Source organism: Dicentrarchus labrax, unplaced genomic scaffold, assembly GCF_905237075.1.
Source record: "Dicentrarchus labrax unplaced genomic scaffold, dlabrax2021, whole genome shotgun sequence".
NCBI lineage: Eukaryota > Metazoa > Chordata > Actinopteri > Moronidae > Dicentrarchus > Dicentrarchus labrax.
In genome coordinates, this window is record NW_026136714.1 from 7,796,206 (window position 1) to 7,814,061 (window position 17,856).

A 17,856-nucleotide genomic window follows, 5' to 3' on the forward strand; every position below is an offset into this window, starting at 1 on the left:
CCCCAAATTGCTCCCTATGCTTTGCCATCGGTGTGAATGGGATTGGTTAGGTTCGGATGAGCAGTTGGCACCTTGCATGAGTGAGAATGGGAGAATGTAAAGCACTTCGAGTGGTCAGAAGATCATAATTGAGCTATGTGAGTGCAGTCAATTTAAAACTGTACTGCAATTATAGCTCAGAAACACACCCTCATACATTCACACAATTCCACAATTTCAAACAACACATGTATTGTGCTGGTATTAAAATTCAGCTAAATTCCGCTCAAAACTGGGTGAATATTTATACAACATTAATTTTTCTCAAAAGCTCGGATTAAGTCTGCTGGGGCAGCGCCTGACAATCTGAGGTAAAGTCATCTACTCATTAGGCCTACAGTTAAAACCAATCAAGCATGAAAAAAGAGCTTCAGCACTTAATAATCTCATTACAGCCACCAACATTAATCGTCTCTGCTTGACTTGTTCAGTAGGACATAGTGCAGTACATTCTGATGAAATTTTAACTATAACACAGCATTGATACCAGAGATTTGAATGAGTCAGCATGTGCTCGGTAGTCTCATGTGGTTCTGCCAGCTGTCCAACTCACTTTGAAGGAGTGTGTATCACAGATTGAATTGGCTTACTCAGCATCTCAGTTAATAAACTGTCAACTGCGTTCCACAGGCTTTGGCAACTATCGACTGTCACTGACATTTTTCACATATACACACACAAACCAGGGCTAAAGCATGCAAACACCCACTCTGTTACTATTTCATATTGTTCTGTTTGTTTGTACTAAGCGACTTACATCTTTGCCAACAAGATCCTCTTGATTTTCTACGATACCCCATGGAGCAATGCCAATGGTGCAGATCTTCCCCCTTGACTTGGAGGCGTGGTCTTTCAGTGCATCACCCACATGGCGAATCACCCCTGTGTGTATTTGTGGGTGTGTGTGTGTGCATACATGTTTGAGAGTTTTTTAGAGAAAGAGAGAGAAACAGAAAACAAAATCAGTTTTGTTACGATCAATAGAGAGGCTAAACTTAGATAATGATAAACTCTGCTGTGAAAGAGAAGAATCTATTAAGTGCAGAAGACAACAGGGAGCAGCCAATGTGAACACACACACACAGCTTAAAACACAGATGTAGCTCCAGGCCTCTAGTTGTGTTCCTCAGGGGAGCAGCAGTCAGACCTGGAGGCCATCTTATCCCATCTCTCCTGTTGACATTCATTCTTTCTGCACCTCCACCCTCAGCTATCCCTCCAATCCATCCCTCAATCCATTATTCAGGCCTCCCTCTTCCTGCCTCTGCACCCATTCTGTCACTAAATCTTACTTTATATTCCTTTCTGCATTCAAGTGTGGGCACTCTACATCACCAATGCTGTACATTTCTTTTCATTTGTTCATCTCTCCTATAGCTAGAAACAATACAAGAACAATATAAACGCCTACATTAAAGAAAAAGTGTAACAGCACTGATAAAAAAATCCAGTATTAACACTACTGATAATGTTTGGCCAAAGGTTAAAAGCTAAGAAATCAATATGCAGTCCAAACAATCCCAATATATAAAATCCTCTTTATTTTGTAACACACAATTATTATTATTATTATTATTATATATATTTTTTAAAGCTATTTTTTCGGCTTTTTATTGTCTTTATTTGACAGTGACAGCTGGAGACAGACAGGAAAGGGGGGCAGAGAGAGGGGATGACATGCAGCAAAGGGCCACAGGTCAGATTCAAACCCTGGGCCGCCGCTGGAGGACTCGGTCCATGGTCGCCAGCTCTACCAAGTGAGCTAACCCAACACACTAATTATTTTTAATATCAGTGCATGGTAATCATTGATATTAAGTTTCAAGATACTACAATGCACTACATGATATGTGATGTGTCAAACTGGAGCAGACAAGACTTCACGCCACTATCCATAGCTTACCAAGGTCAGACACATAGTGGTGGTCAAGTTTACCCATAGAGAACACTTTCTATATGCATAATTCATGTGCTGTCAATCTTTCAGCTGACTTTTCCCTTTATTCATTTCAAATGTAACACTGTTACCCAATCATCTTGTTACTGTCAGACTCCAATCGGTTTCTTTCTGGACTGCTTTTACACTTCCAACCCTCCACCTCCTACTGTATGTTCTAGTCTACTGAGCTCTTCGTAAATCTGCTCATGGCCAAATTCATCTAGCTACTCGGTATCGCCAGAAAGACATCTCCTAAGTCTTAAGCCGATCTTCTCCACAGCCTTGATTCTACTGGGCTCTAACAGGGAACTTCCTGTACTGCTTTCAAACGAAACCCACTCCTATGATAGCCCTAATTGCCTCCTCAGTAATTCCTGCCACAGTCTGTGATACAGTTTGTGCACCTTTTGGTTTAAATATGACACCCTTTCATTGACTTTTATTGACACAAATAAGCAGTCTAGACTCCCTGACACTATTTTCATTCAAGATGCATGAAATAATAATTGAGAGCTATCACTTCACCAGTCTGGTCTAACTATGAGTGTCTCTAAGTATAGCTGAGTGCCCATAATATACTTAAAAGAACACTCTTGCAATGATCCAGTGGTTCAACAACTTTACAGGCCTGAGAGGCTTGATAAATGTTTGTTTAATAGCTGATAACTTATGAGGAACATTTGAACACACTCCTAGCACAAGTACATGGTAACACAATTTGTATGAAAATAGGTGAGTTTGAATATTACTGATACAATCGCCTCACAGAATATTATTTACACTACGCAGTTCTAAAAATAAACTGCGTGTATGTACTGTACTTCACCTGTGTTGACCCCTCCGGTGAAGATCCAGGCTCCTGTTGTCATGGCAGCCTTTATGAGCCCTTTGCCAAAGACCTGTTTAAGTTTGGGCTGTAATTCAAAGTTCTGCAGGCCTCCGTGGACTGAGATGAGCAGCTTGGGCAGATCCAGCTGCCACTCCTTGGTCATCAGGTGGAGCAGCAGGTCAGGCTTGGTGTCGTAAGACACTCGCACGTACTGAAAACAGTGGGGCATGTGTCAGTAGTGAACAGGAGCACATCTGCATCACCCTCAGGCACATGATGACTTGAAGTCTGCATGTGCCACAGACATAAACATATAAACACATGTGCATTATAAAAGCGTTAAATGTGAAATAAACTAAATCAAATGGAAATAGATTAGTGTTGCAGATCTGCATGAGTGTGTGTATGCCTTACATTTTTAAGCTACAGCAATATTGAACAGATGTTTGCTATGATTGGAGAACCACATGCATTAAAGAACATCTGTTTACCTATCTAATTCACCCTCAGACACCCTACCTGACACGTGTATGGATTAGTAATTTAACACTGGAAATAAATCAGACAGAATTTAGGCTTAACCATCTGAGTTCCCTGAATGCTACAGTATGTGTGATGTGACTCTGTCATTGTGGTTATCATAGACAGAGACTGTGTGAATAAGATGTACAATCAGACTACTTTTGGGATGGATTGATTAATCAGGCAACACTTACATCTTTTAAATATATGTAATGACACATAATTATACTCATTTAATAGATTTTGCTATTCATTTAATATGCTGAATTCTGGCATTCTGCATATGTGTGATGCTTTTACATTTGATTATGTAGCCGGTTAAAGTGTAATTTGAAGAGAAGCTGGATTGGGGAAGGTACACAAGGACTCTAGACGAGACCTCATTACATGTCAGTACCATTTGTATTTGAACTACGTATAAAATGTCTTAAATGACAAAAACACTTGGCAATCATTAGGATATTGTTTTTCACAGCGCTGCTATAAATGTTCCATCCAGATCAAGAGGAGAATTAATCATTTTAAGCATCGAACACATTCTTCCTCTGTACCTGTGCACTGTCACTCTGCATCAGTTTACTGCAGCTGGGTAAAATATCTACAAATCACATTCAATTATTTTGCACTTTCAGCTTTCAGCTTTTACAATCCTCTTCTTACAGTATACTCAGCAGGGACGACTCAGTCTACTCCATCGTCGACAACTCATGTCATCATGACATCTTGTGTTATTTGTCTCCTTGACATCCTTCTATAAATCTCCATTTGTCCATTCTTCACATTCAAATCAAAATCTGGGGGAATGATGCATCTCTCAAAACCCTACTTATTCACATGAGCGAGTGCTACCATCTGAGGTCAAAATCAGGTGTCACCAGTTTACTGTTTTCTCCCTTGTGTTGTTTGTTTGTGTATTTTTGGACTACTGTTCTCGTTTGCCTTCGAAGTTGACCCGAGCAGCAAGATTGCTGCAGGACACTGACAAATGCAACACAGTAGATTTCTTATCAGAGTCACCATGGCTTTGTTGGAGTGTCCTCCTCCCTGGAACTCAATGGTGCCAAAGGCATCAGTGGGGCTGAGCTGTGTGTGTTTGCTGATCGACCACTTCTCCGACAGGCTGTCATTCTTGGCCAAACGCTCTGCCTTATCATTCTGACTGGATGCAATGCCCGGGGGCAGGCCCACATGCTGACCTATCAGACGACCACAACAGCACCTAGATGAGAGGAGTAAGTGAAAGTGAATGTGAGATATTATATTACACAGTCCTTTACAGAGAGTAAGTGAAATCTTGAGAAGCCAGAGCCCCAAGATACTATAGCATTGAGAAAGAAAAAGAAGAGGGCGAGAGAGAGATTGTGTGTGACTGAGATAGGGAGAGAAAAGGTGTGAGAGCTGCAATGGTTATGTGCCTAGCAGTAAGAGGAGGGCAAGGCTGAAATTACTTGAGCTGAGCTTGTCATCTGACATTCATCTCCTGATTGGGAGGAGAGGAGGAGAGGGATCTGCAATCTTTTCGCTTTTTGGTTTTAGCTCTTACTTTTTCTATCCTCTCTTTCACCCTCTCAGCTTCTACAGGAGTTAGCAGAATGACAGTTATGTGTATTGTAGTATTCCTACACCACTACATACTTATTCAAGTGTACTGAATGTAGCTTTTATATTCTGTGTTTCAACCTTACAGGATTGAATGGGAGCCCTGGGAGGAAATGGAGTCAGGAGGCTTTGATTATCACTTCATGTTTCCGTCATCTCTTACCAAAGGTACTTTGCTTCCTTCTGCCTTATGCGTCAGCACAAGTGTTTTTGACTAAAAAGAGAAAACTTGATTTGATCTTGAGGAACATCGGGCTTCCACCCGCTTTCCTCAAGTTATGCTAATTATGTTTACCTAACAAACACTGGCGTTTCCTGTGTGTGTGTGTGTGTGTGTGTGTATGAGGGCCGGTACTGCAGGAATTAGACTTGCCTCTTTGAGTTTGTCACCCTAAGCAACAACATCAGCTGTAGTAAAGCATTCAATAACGAACCCTTTCACAGTTACACTTTGCTATTCTTAGCAGTACGCTCCTGTGGGCTTAAAATAATAACCTTTTCAAATGATGTGGAATGTTTGACTATCTTCATGAACTGGCCTGGCCCTGAATTTCACATTTGTGGTTTTAAAAAAGTATAATGTGAGTGTTTGGCTCATTAGTGTGGAGCATCTACCTGTGATGCAAATTGAGGCCAGCATGATATTACTCTGAGGCATGTTTTAAAAGGTCAGTAGTCACATTAGCTAACTTGCCCATTAAAGTCTTGTAACTTTTATGGCAAATCAAGCAGCTGAATCTAAAATATATATAAAAAAATCTCCTCATCTCTTACTTCTTCCATAATTCAAAATAAAAAATGACTGACTGGAATAAGGAGGATAATGTAATTTACATGCACTGCAAACACAACCTTCACACACATTCTTACTCACCTATGGGGGTCTTTGGCGCTCACTATGATATGAACACATTCTCTCTTGCTGAACGCTCTTTCTATCCACGATTTCTGTGCCTGCAGAAACGAAGACAGAAGAATTCAGTCAGTTGTTGTCAGATAATGAAGCTGTGACCTAAGCATGCAGGAGCGATAGCAACCAGACATTAGAAACACACTCGAATCGTGAGCAGACTTGTGTTTGACTGAGGAGTTCACCTGTAAAACAAAGGGTTTACTTGTCCTTCAAGAAATAAGAAGAGTTTTCTTTGTTGTGTAAAATGATATTGGGATTGTGATGAGTCACAATTAGCAGAAATTATTATTTTGATTATTATCACAATTTGCATGTTCACTGAAAAAAACTATTATTATGATCATGATGTGACATTTGTTGGGGTCTGTACCAAACAAACATCATTTGTAGGCTAGGGCATCTCTGCAGCACTGCAGTACTTCATTATAATGCTGTTTTGCCACAAATTTTACTAATCAAAAAGTTACAGCTACTACAATTTGGATATTTCACATGGCCATATTGTGATTTTGATAATATTTCGATTAATTCTGCAGCCCTAGAGCTTTGCTGTATAGAGACTTATCTTCCACATTTCTCTGCAAGCAGCAGTCCAGTTTTGGGGGATGGCATTAGTCCAACATTTCATAGTGTATCCTCTATACACTATGAAATGTTGGACTAATGCCTCAAAAGTACTTAAATAACAATTTAAAGAAAAATCAGCAATTTCACATCCAGACCTGGTTTAAAGACAGAAATCACAGCGCTTTGGGAATGGCATACATACACAAACACAACACACACACACACACACACACACACACACAGAGTAAATGCACAGTCTCTCACACATAATTTAAATGCTGAAGACATAAATGTTTTATGCTATTCAGCGACTCCTGTCCAAACTGGATAAGATGAAGAGCTGGGAAAGAGAAGGGATGTTAAATGCAGTGAGGTAGTAAATTATGTCAGAGTTCCAGTCCTTAGATATTCTTATATGCAACCAGCTGAGTGTATATGTGTCCTGTATGAGCAAGTGTGTGTATGTATTTCTATATGTGTGTGCTTTGTGTTCTTTAGTTGTGTACAGTATAGAACATCAGCATAATGCAGCTAGTGGAATAGTGTATTTGTGACACCGTCATGCTCTGCAGTTGCATCTGCTGCAGGTCTGAGACAGACAGAGACTGACTAGAGCCAATTAGCCTGCTACAGACACGACCAGAAAGGCACTGTAGAGCCACAGAGCAAGCCTGAGATACAGATGTGGCACAGGATTAGAGACTAATACACAGATAGATGCATGAATACTTGTTACATGCCAACAAGGATCAATGTACGATATGTACTGCAGGAAACCCTTCTTAGAGCTAATAAGAAAGAGCACTGTATCCAGAGCTATACGATGAAAATAAGAAAAATATCAAGACTGCTTGTCCCATCTTTGGTTTGTTATAAACTATATATATTTTAGTTGTAGATGCTTGCTCAATTTTCTCTTCTTTTATGCAGCTGAAAAGTACTAATGCCTCAAAGTGAGTTTTAACATTTCACCTATTGCGCCAGCTATTCATACATCAGATCACAAATAAGGTACTGGTAGTCTAAAGCCAATGACTACTTCCACAACACCCTAACACACTTGGGATTAGTAATGATTAGATTTCCAATCCTGCGAGAACACAATTTATTTTGTGTTACCAAAACAGAAACAGATTCATCTAAAAGAGTTTGCCTTGGTCATTTATGCTTAAATTTAGACAAGATGGTGGATGGAGCTATGGTATTAATAATACCTAAAGAGTGGTTTGCTCATTGTTATTGGACAGTTTTGTTTATATTTAATTTTTTCTACCACTCTCACAATCCAATCCAGTCAGAGGTCTTGATTCCAGACATAAATATCCGTCATGTTTAAAACAATGACCCACACTGGAACAGACTCAGTCCAACTTGTCCCATCAGTCATCACACCTAAATCATATTTATAATCAGTAAAACAATCATGTGTCAATGTGTCCCTGCCTTAAGCGATCAGTATCTTTCTTTTTCCCCCTCCTCTCTGTAAAACATGTTTTCATGTGTTGCTGTATGTTAATTAACTATAGAAATATAATCCAGTTCATGTGTATTGCATACTGTATGATGTACATGTTCTGTTCCTGTGATTATGAGAATGTTACCCTCTGCCATTTAAATGCACTACTTTCCACTCAGCACTTTGTGGTTCAAAGGTTGCACTTCCTGGGTTGCCACCTCCATTCCAGGAAGTGGACTATGTCTAGGTGAGATTTTGTGGCGACAGAGCACAACACCAGAGGTCCAGAATAGGACTGAATATCACAACGAGACAGTCACAGACAACCAAGGGGGACACACTGACCAGACTCCCAAACCCACAGCAGAGGGAACACAACAGCCGTGAAAACAAAAGGACAGAGCTTTTTTTCTGCTTTTTATTCTGGGAGAGCTGCCCCGACTCTTCTCCCAGCCAGCAGAGCTGAGAGCTGCTTGTACAGGGCTTTCCCCACTGCCACGGCTACAACAACACACGCCCCATCCGCCTGACTGGCCCTGTCACACCACGGCACGCCAAAACCCACCGCAACCGGCCAGAAACAGGCTTGGCCTACACACAGGCACACTTACCCTAACACCAGACTTCCCACGATTAACCATTACTCTGGGGGGCTGGGGGCTGTTTTAGAGATCACCCTGGCCACGATGACTCAGCGGGCCACAACAACGCCCCCAGCCCCATTCTTTCTCTGACATGCTAGAACTGTGTATTCATCCGCCAGCTCATCCTGGGACAAACTAGAGCCGCTCAATGTTGGGAGCAGCAGAGGTTTTTTTTTAGATTTAATTCGTATTAAGGGGGCTGATGGCAAAATCACAAACATTCACGCAAGTTGACGCAACAAAAAAAAGCCTTTTATGTTCTCTAAGTTGAAAGAGGGACAATAGTAGTTTCACCCCAGAGCATCCCAGACAAAGATTTACTTCCCATTGCGACTCGTCTTTTTTTCCCTCTCCCTTTCAAATCTGTTTTCCCTTATTTTCTGTGTAGGTATGGTATGCACTCTACCACTTTTCTCAGTGTCATACTGTTGCATCTCTGTCCCTCGCGCTTCCTCTCACGTTTTCTACTGTTGCTTATGAGATTTGACATGGCATGATGAGATGGCACATGGCCTGCACTCCATTGTGTAATTAAGATTTAGCACTGGGGTGCACCCACACACACTAACACACCAGCTGTATATTTACGTGTGTGTAAGGAGGGACTGTGCAGCAAGTGAGCAGCATCTGACAACCTGTTAGGGGTCTTGACTCCATTACACTCAAACTCCCCCTACCTCCAGCCTCCCCCCTCGTGTCCCTGTCCTCCCTTCCTTTACTATTGTATCTCCGCTTTCTTATTGGCACTGGCAGGGAGCTGAATTGGGAACCATATCCAATCAACAGTCTAATCTCTTTGCTCTCTCTGAATTTCCTCACACCTTTTTGCCTCTTTTCCTTTTAACAAACATGAGTGACTCGGCTTTTATATGAGCATAGGTGGGCATATAAGTAGCCGGTGGCATTTTTATATATAAGCTTCTTGAACAAGAGTTTGAAAACGGAAACATAAAAGAAGAGTGATACAAATACTGCTTAGACACTCTCCCTTTGTTTGCCTGGTGCCTCTATTCCAAGAAATGATTAAAGCTAAATCATCACCTTTCCTCTTGTGCTGCATTAAATCTTTATCTTCCTGTCTTTTGAACAACTCTTCAACTGCCTTTACATTAAATTTGGTTTTACTGCTGTGTCAGCTGCTTCTCTCTCTGAAGTGAATCTTCTTTTGGTTCACTTTGATTTCATAAGCATCAAGAATGATATCAGACAGTTCAGTAAATGTCTTAGAAAACCATCGTCCGCAGGCGGTGAACACATTCACGATAAATTAGGATGAGATGAGAGTATTACAAAAGCTACAGTCTTCTTATGACACATTAAATGCAACTTAAGGGTAAAAAAAATAGTAAAGTCCAGAGTTAAAGATAGTGTAAGTGATATTTGTGTAACAATTCTTTTGTTTTATGGTATAACAATTAGAAATAGAAATATTAGAAATAAGAAAAAGTATTGCATTTTTGCGGGACTTTCATTCATTTTAAAATAAAGAAATAAATTGAAATAAGACAAATGCAAAAACCGACCACAGACAGTTATCTTTGAAAAATAGATCATTTCTCAGATGAAGCATTGTCATACATGAGACTCTAATACACAGCCACTAAAATAAGACACTGCAGATACTCCAATGCCTCAAACACAGAACACTGCATGATGTCTTTCGCTCAAATCTCTAAGACAAAGTTAATAGTAGTAGTAAATAACCAAGAAACACAAAGGCTGAGTTCCAAGGAGATATATCAAGTAAAATTTGGAGAAGACTTGGTTTGCCAAATTGAACAAATATCAAAAATATGACATCTGGTTTTCACGACTCACCTGTAATATGTGATAGGCAGCATTGTTGTGGCCTTCCCTTCATAAGCATGGTTGAAGGTAGCGTTAGAGGCATGATCCCACCTTAAAACTAAGATCACTGAACAAAACTGATCAGAGCAAAAACTGATCAGGCCACCTCTCAGTCCACTGGCAACTGGTCTACTCTGGGACTATTAGCACTGCTGGTATGTGTGTGTGTGTGTGTGTGTGTGTGTGTGTGTGTGTGTGTGTGTGTGTGTGTGTGTGTGTGTGTGTGTGTGTGTGTTCATGGTGCTGAAGGCACACACTGAGAAAGCCCCTGAAACACCACTAAACTAGTCTTTACCTATCTCTCAGTGTCCTCCCCTGCTACCGGATCCAAACAGCTGTCAGCGCGTGTATGAGCCAAGAAATAAAACTGAAAAACAAAAAATCTCACGTCGTGGCATAGCTGGTTAACTATCTACACACAATGTGACAATAGTGTCATACTCATCCAAAATATTCAAAAGTCTCTCGCCTTTTTCTGAAACAGTGTGCTCAGAGAATTAGTGTTCTCACAAGCACCTGTCCTTTTTTAGATTCAAATTAAAGTTGTACTGTCAGGCTGTGCGCGTGTTTGAATGAGAAAGAGAGCAAGAGAGAGAGAGAGAGAGAGAGAGAGAGAGAGAGAGAGAGGGTGGGGTGGGGGGTAGGTCATCTCTCTCAGCCACATTTCTGTCAGGGATCAAGACCAAAGAGGGAGTCTGAATGGCAAGAGAGCCTATTAGGTAGAGCAACATGACATTCGTCTAGCCAGTTCACCATCCTCACTTTGGTCTTAATGACACATATACACACACCCACACACACACAAACATCTGTGTGTGTGAGTTTTTGCCATTGCATTTGCTGTTTTTTTTTCACAGCACAAAGGTAGTTTCCTAGCTGTTTTCATCAAAGGGATTAACAAACTTGTACATAATACGTACCTGATTTAATTAGCAGGATCAGTGGGGGAAACTGGGTGTATAAGACTGTAATCTGAACTAAATGAAGTCCAACAATACACATGCAGGAAAAACACAGGAAGGAAAGACAATGTACTTTCCAAAAACTGTAATCCTTCTTAATGTAAAAAAAAACAAACTCACACACATACAACAACAAAATGTGAACGTAAGTAAAATCTAGACTAAAACGCTCCCCCAGACCCAGTGTAAATCAAAGCGTAATGTATTCAGTGTCATGACAGAACGCTTAGAGGAGCGCACCCGGACCCCCTTTTTTGATCTATTTCCCCTATGTCTTTTTGTCTACAAAACAAATGCACACTAAATGTTACAGTGTGAAACAAAAGCATTTTATGGCTTTATGTTTTGTTTTTTTTACAGTAACAAGATAACATAGACCAGATACAATATGTTATGAGCAATGAGTGGTGACAAGCCTCTATATTGCTAAGCCGAGCGCTTTTATCAATATTTTAATGGTCATTGCAGATGAGATAAGTCCTCTGCGTCCAACTGCAGCACTGAATCTACTGTTCAATCATAACTATTTACCAACATATATGTTATGTCTACAAAAGTGCAATCAGCACACACAACATGACACAGCCTGTTTGTAGTCTAGACATTTCTGCAGCAATATGCAAGCAAACAACATGCACTAAATACAGCTTTATGCTATTGGTACGTAGTGTAGTCTCCTTTTATTAAGTAAAGTTAAAGCTTTTAAGTTCAAGCTTAAAAACAAGCTGTATTGTAAATCAACATTTTGAATGAATACAGAAACATCTGTTACTGGTAATAGGCGGGTTAAATATGCGCATGAGCTACTTATCTTAATTACATTTGGATGAGTGACAGAAAAACACAACATACCGAGGTACAGTTTGCAGTGTAAAGGCTGTTGTTGCTGCATGCTGGTGACAGTATGAAGATTTTACACAATGAAAATAAAAAATATGCCATCTGTCTTGATACTTTTATGTAGACCCCATTGGGTTACTTGCAGTGAACAGCTACAATTTGTAAAATGAGCATGAACTCTGAAGCTTGTTAAATCTTGTGAAAACGATATTCCTTAACACAAACACGGTCATCAAAGATGAGACGAGCTTCTCAGCAGAGGTCATTTGGTCTGGTTCGAGTCTACTGGGTGTGATCCAGAGGATTTTATGCACTGATGAAATCAGGATGGAAGAGTTTAAGATGTATGAGCTGCTTAAAATACAGAAATGGCAAATGAACTGAATAACAGTTATACAAAGGAGATAAGGCAATCTCTCTATTCAGCAAATCTGAAGCCCTACAGATGGCATTTATGTTTATTTAAACATAAGCATAATACAGTAAAGTGTTTCAAAGATTAGTATCCAGAACATTGTTTAGTAGTTTTAGCTTTGTTCTGGCTGTGCTTTTGGACCCAGACTGGCAGACTGGCTGGAACATTTGAACTGCAGTTAAAATACATTCAGCACAGCCATTACAGCCTCTATCTCTATCACACTCATCTTCTCTTAATGTCACTCTGTAAGTGCCTCTGTCTCTCTCTGCTTATTCCTTCTCTCTTCTCATTCTTTCTCCTTGATCACGTCCCTCTGTAACCCCATACAACAACAGCCAGGAGCGAACCATGCACATAATATGTAACCCCTGAGATGGACAATATTATACAATGACCTTCAGGCAGCCATCTTGGGCAAGTCAATGCATTGGTAAACAGCACTAGATTGTGACTCCAAGCTTGATCCAGACCCACAAAGACCAATGCCAACACCATGTAGTTACTGCATACATTAAGGATGAGGTCATTGCCTTTAAATGCAATCTTGTCAAGGAGAGGAACCATTATTGCAAGCGAAATAGCATTCACTGACCTGAACACACACGCAAACACTGGGTTTATCTTCCTGGAGGGAAGCTTGCATGCATGAGTATGGGCCACACACACACACACACACACACACACACACACACACACACACACACATTTTTCCACTTGTTTCAGCATTTTGCAGCTTAAGAGAGATTTAAAGTATGAACCCAAAAAATTGAGTAACAAAGCAGATTTACAGTACTGGACCAACTTAATCTGGTGTGTAAATGTGTGTGTATGTGTGTTCTTATGGGTAATGATGGGCAAGTGACCCTAGCAATTTAGGGTGGAGGTACTTAAGTACAAAATGGCAAACACACAACTACAGATTGAAGGCTTTCTGTCAGTCTACTATAACAAAGTGCAGACCGTAGCCTGAACAGTTTCCATCTCTACTGAGGAAAATTGCAAAAGGGGCAAACAAACACTACAAACAAGTGCAGACCTCAGTTCAAACTAATCTTTTCCAGTGCTCTATTGTGCTAAATTGCAAAAAGGTCAAAACACGAGATAACCAAGTGCATATTGGGAGTTCTCCTCTGGTGTGTTAGAAGAGAAAGAGCCTCAATCCAAACCAACCTTTTCCACCTCTATTCAGCAACTCTCTCTTCAGTCAGGTAGACTGGAGGACAGTGGGAAATTGTTTGACGCACAAAATAACCCAGTGCAGCCCAAACCAACCTGTCTTATGTCTCTATTCGCCATCAAGTGTAAAATTAGAGAGTATAGAGTATTCAGACTTTTCATAACACCAGTGACAGAAGAACTCACTAATAAATAATAAAGAACTAATAAACACAATATTTAGAGTGAACACTTGTTCCTCCTGAAGCAATTGCCCACAATTTCATCATGCTCGCTATGTCGCCCAATTAGAACCACGAAACAACCACATTTAAAAAATAGCTTGGTTAAATTTCAAACATTAATAAGCATTAAAGATACATGGAACAATTATTTAAATCCTGTAATTTGTTAAGCGCCACTGGGATTCTCTGTGTTAATCAAGCACGGTATACAAATTCACCCCGTGCACACTTAAACTGCTGAATAACAATCCTCTCATTGTTTTCTATAGCACTGCACATATTATATCATCCACCTGCCAAGAAATTGTCAATAAAGCACTTTACACTTAGAAGATTGGCTCGTCTTTCCTCCTTAGTGGTTACTTTCAAAGAAAGTCATGCAGATTTAAGGAGGCACATCTTGTATAAATATTTAAACAAATTCACAGCAATTTCAGTTTTGAAGACTGGGTAACATAAAATGCTATAAATCTATTCCTTAATCTTAAATAGCTTTTCCAGGCTGCTGAACACACTATTTCCAGTGTAAGTGTTTGGGTTTAGACAATGTAACTCGATGTTTTATCATCATTCACAAAATCAATGACCAGATCAGTGACTTGTGTCTGTCCCTTTAACTCAATGGCCTTCATGAGACCTTCACTATAATTATCTGGAATGGGATTTCTGCTATCCTGATGGCAGGTTGTACTTAACTTTATGGAGTATAACATATAGGTAATTTATTGATTTGCCTGCAGTTATATGATGTCCTATAAAACAGAAGAGTATAGATAAATCCTTAAAGTAGCTTTTCTATTTCAGTCAGCTCTATATCCAACGCACTGTGTGATTTATATAAAATTTAAGTGAAATCCTAAATACCCCTCAAAAAAATCATCCTCTTCAACATTTCATATAGTAATGGCTTTCAATGAAATACACTTACAGTAAGAGCACTTTGTCGCTGTGACTCATCAGCACGTAATTGTAAATCAGAGCGCAGTATAAAAAGGGATAAATAGAGACTGTCAGAAATCCTGCGGTAAAGTTATGTGAGAATGATGGATGGAAATTTAAGAGAGGAGGGGAGATCACCACTGACGGGGGGAGAAAAGGAACAGCAACAAATAAATGAAAAAGTGAAAAAAAACAACAACAACAGGGACATAAAGGCATATATTGTTGCTTTTATCAGCTGTGGTTGGGGATGCACCTTAAATTTACTGACCTTATTAAGCGGAGTGTGCCAGATGTGACTAATACAATACTTAGCCAATGTTATAAATTCAGCTACATTCATTCAGTTATGGCAGTCTGCCAACTGTCTTTAGTGCTACTACAATCTCTGGCCTCCATTTATTTTACTCAAATCATCCCAATGTAGTAGTTCAATGTACTGGGGTTATACAGGTTTTAAATGTGAAAATGAGACCACTGGTATCAGTTCAGTACTCAGTACCTCTGAGCCTAAGTATCAGAATCTGTGTCAGGTGAGAAAAAGTCAGATCGGTGCATCCCTAGCTGTGTTTTGTAGAAATCTTGTATCACAATTTTTTGTTTTTATGGTAATATGTATTCACAACAATATCTTGCATGTAGATACATATTTAATGAATTGTTTGACACTAAGAATATTAAAGAACAATGGTGGGAATAAACTGCAGAAACATTGATGGAAACTGTTTTACTCAGTTCCCTGAGAGGATAAACAAGATATTAAAGTTCATCTCACATTACACTGAGCCTGTGTATTTTTGCATGTACACTGCATTTTTCTTCAGCAAAATCAATCCTCAGCAACAATGGGTGATTAACACAGCAGCTCAATCACCTTATGATTCAGTACGCAACATGAAATGCTAGATTCATGAGAAAAATAATTATTTAAGTGTATTTTTAAAATATGGCCGTGCATGCATCTGCTTTCGTCTTGGACCGACTGCTGTGACTTTCTCACTTGTTTGCTAGTGCGCATGTGCGGGTGTGTTCAATGTGCAAGCGTAATGAGAGAATGCTTGCTTGTTTTAGCTCCCGTCGTTTTCAATCCATCTCCTGAGGCTAGAATAAGCAGCTCTCTTTCCCACAGGCCTCTGCTAAGCCTAGCTGAGCATCTGGCCATGCAGGCTCTAATCAACACTGGCATGGCCATTCTGTCTGTGACAGAGGGGGGAAAGGGGGGAGACACGTTCTCACTTTGGGGGGTAGGAGGTGGGGGACTGGTGTCAGCAGGACAGAAGAGAAGGAGGAGGAAAGGGGTTAGGTAGAGAGTTTGAGAAGATAGAGGAAGGGGTAGATGGTGGGAGAGATAAGAGGTGAGGGTGGATGAGGTGGTGGTGAGAAGAAAGAAAGAAGGGGGGTCAGAGTGAGAGAAGTGGAGAAAGTGTGAAGATGTGAAATAAATAGTTTCCTATCAGTAAATTTGTGTGAGAGATATGAGGGTCATAATGCCACGTGAGAAAGAGAAAGTGTGGAGGTGAGCAAAGGGAAGAAATGGCAGACAGAGTAGAAGGAACCGACAGTACTTCTGAAGTGACATGAATGAAGAGAGAAGAAAAAGAAGAAAAGGGGGTATAACCTATCTGTTGTAAATCAGGGGCCTGGTCCAAACAGATTGGGAATTTAAAAAAGCCCTCAGTAATAGAAAAGCAGTAGAAAAGTGGACATACAGAGGGAGAGGAGATAAAGAAACAGACTGACAGTTAGGGGAGATAAGCTGTATCCATTTTGTCTGTCTAGATGAGGGCAAAGAAGTAAGAAACCTTACATCAGAAGAGATGAGAAGTCAACAGAGAAAGAGAGAGTGAGGGGCAAAGAGCCACAGTGAATGACAAGGGGAGCAAACAGCCAGTGAACTGCAGTCAGTCTAATAATCACACAGTGTAATAGTTAACTGGGATTTGATTGACACCTGTCAAGTAGTCTGTAAGAAGCGATGGTGGACATTATAACAGTCAGTGGCCAGAGGAAGGAAAGAAATAGGAGCAGACAGGCTTTACTTTTTTAGTGGCAGTGTTGTTAGATGTGTTAGTGCTAAGCTGTGCTGTGCGGTTTTGGTCAGTGTTATTATGTTGGCTTGTCATGTTGTGTTTTCTGTTGTATTTCTGTTGTATTGTCATATTGATTTCCATAGTGTATTGTGCTGTGCCATGTTGTTTTCTTGTGTTGTTGTGTTGAATTTCATTATGTCCATATTGTGTGACCCACAGCCTGACACAATCAAACCGTAGTTTACATTTCGTTTGACTTCATTCACTCAGTCTGACATTGTGTTAGCCCATTTCTTGTTGGGAGGGTTAGGGTTAGGGATAGAAACATTACCATTACCATGGAAGCTATAGAAGCAGTTCACTAAAGCTTTTTCACAAAGACCGAACTAGTATGTTAATTTAAAGGTTCCATTTGGAAGATTCTGAAGCATTTCATATTGTGTTTATGTATGAATTACTTTTGAATTGCCGACGTTGTAACGTACCTTCCCTGACTTTCTCGACTGGGGGTGAACTGGCTGGCTTGCTGCTTGCTGCTTGCTGCTAATGTTATCGCTAGGAAAAAACGTGTCTATATTAAACTGATCCTTGATAATAACTACTAGCCAACTGTAGCTTAAGCTAAGCTGGGGTTTGCCAACTGGCTGTGGTTTGGCCACGCAGTGTGGGTCTGGTATGAGTTGCTGGCTGATTTGTAAACAGCAAGCTAGGTAATGACATGGAGCCAATGGTCCAAATGAAATATAGGAACATTGAAGAGAAACATTATTACAAATATGATTGAAAATGACTTTCAAACGTATGTCACTTCTGGCCAATGCCCAAGATGATGCTCACTTGCTCCTACCGACTGTGTATGGAGTGCGGGTGCCAGCAGCATGATGGTTTTCTGAAAGTTACATATTAAAGAG

General features: G+C 40.2%; 1 protein-coding gene across 18 annotated transcripts in view; it reads right to left on the reverse strand.

Moving 5' to 3' along the window:
- trpm3 (transient receptor potential cation channel, subfamily M, member 3) overlaps positions 1-17,856 on the reverse strand; it is a 138,885-nt gene that overhangs the window by 60,018 nt on the left and 61,011 nt on the right. For all 18 annotated transcript variants that reach the window (XM_051422644.1, XM_051422643.1, XM_051422634.1 and 15 more), the window contains exons 2-5: positions 5,803-5,882; positions 4,347-4,548; positions 2,805-3,018; positions 797-921 (exon numbers count right to left, since the gene is read on the reverse strand). In XM_051422644.1, coding sequence (XP_051278604.1) covers positions 797-921; positions 2,805-3,018; positions 4,347-4,548; positions 5,803-5,882 — 621 coding nt within the window. The remainder of the gene's footprint in view (positions 1-796; positions 922-2,804; positions 3,019-4,346; positions 4,549-5,802; positions 5,883-17,856) is intronic.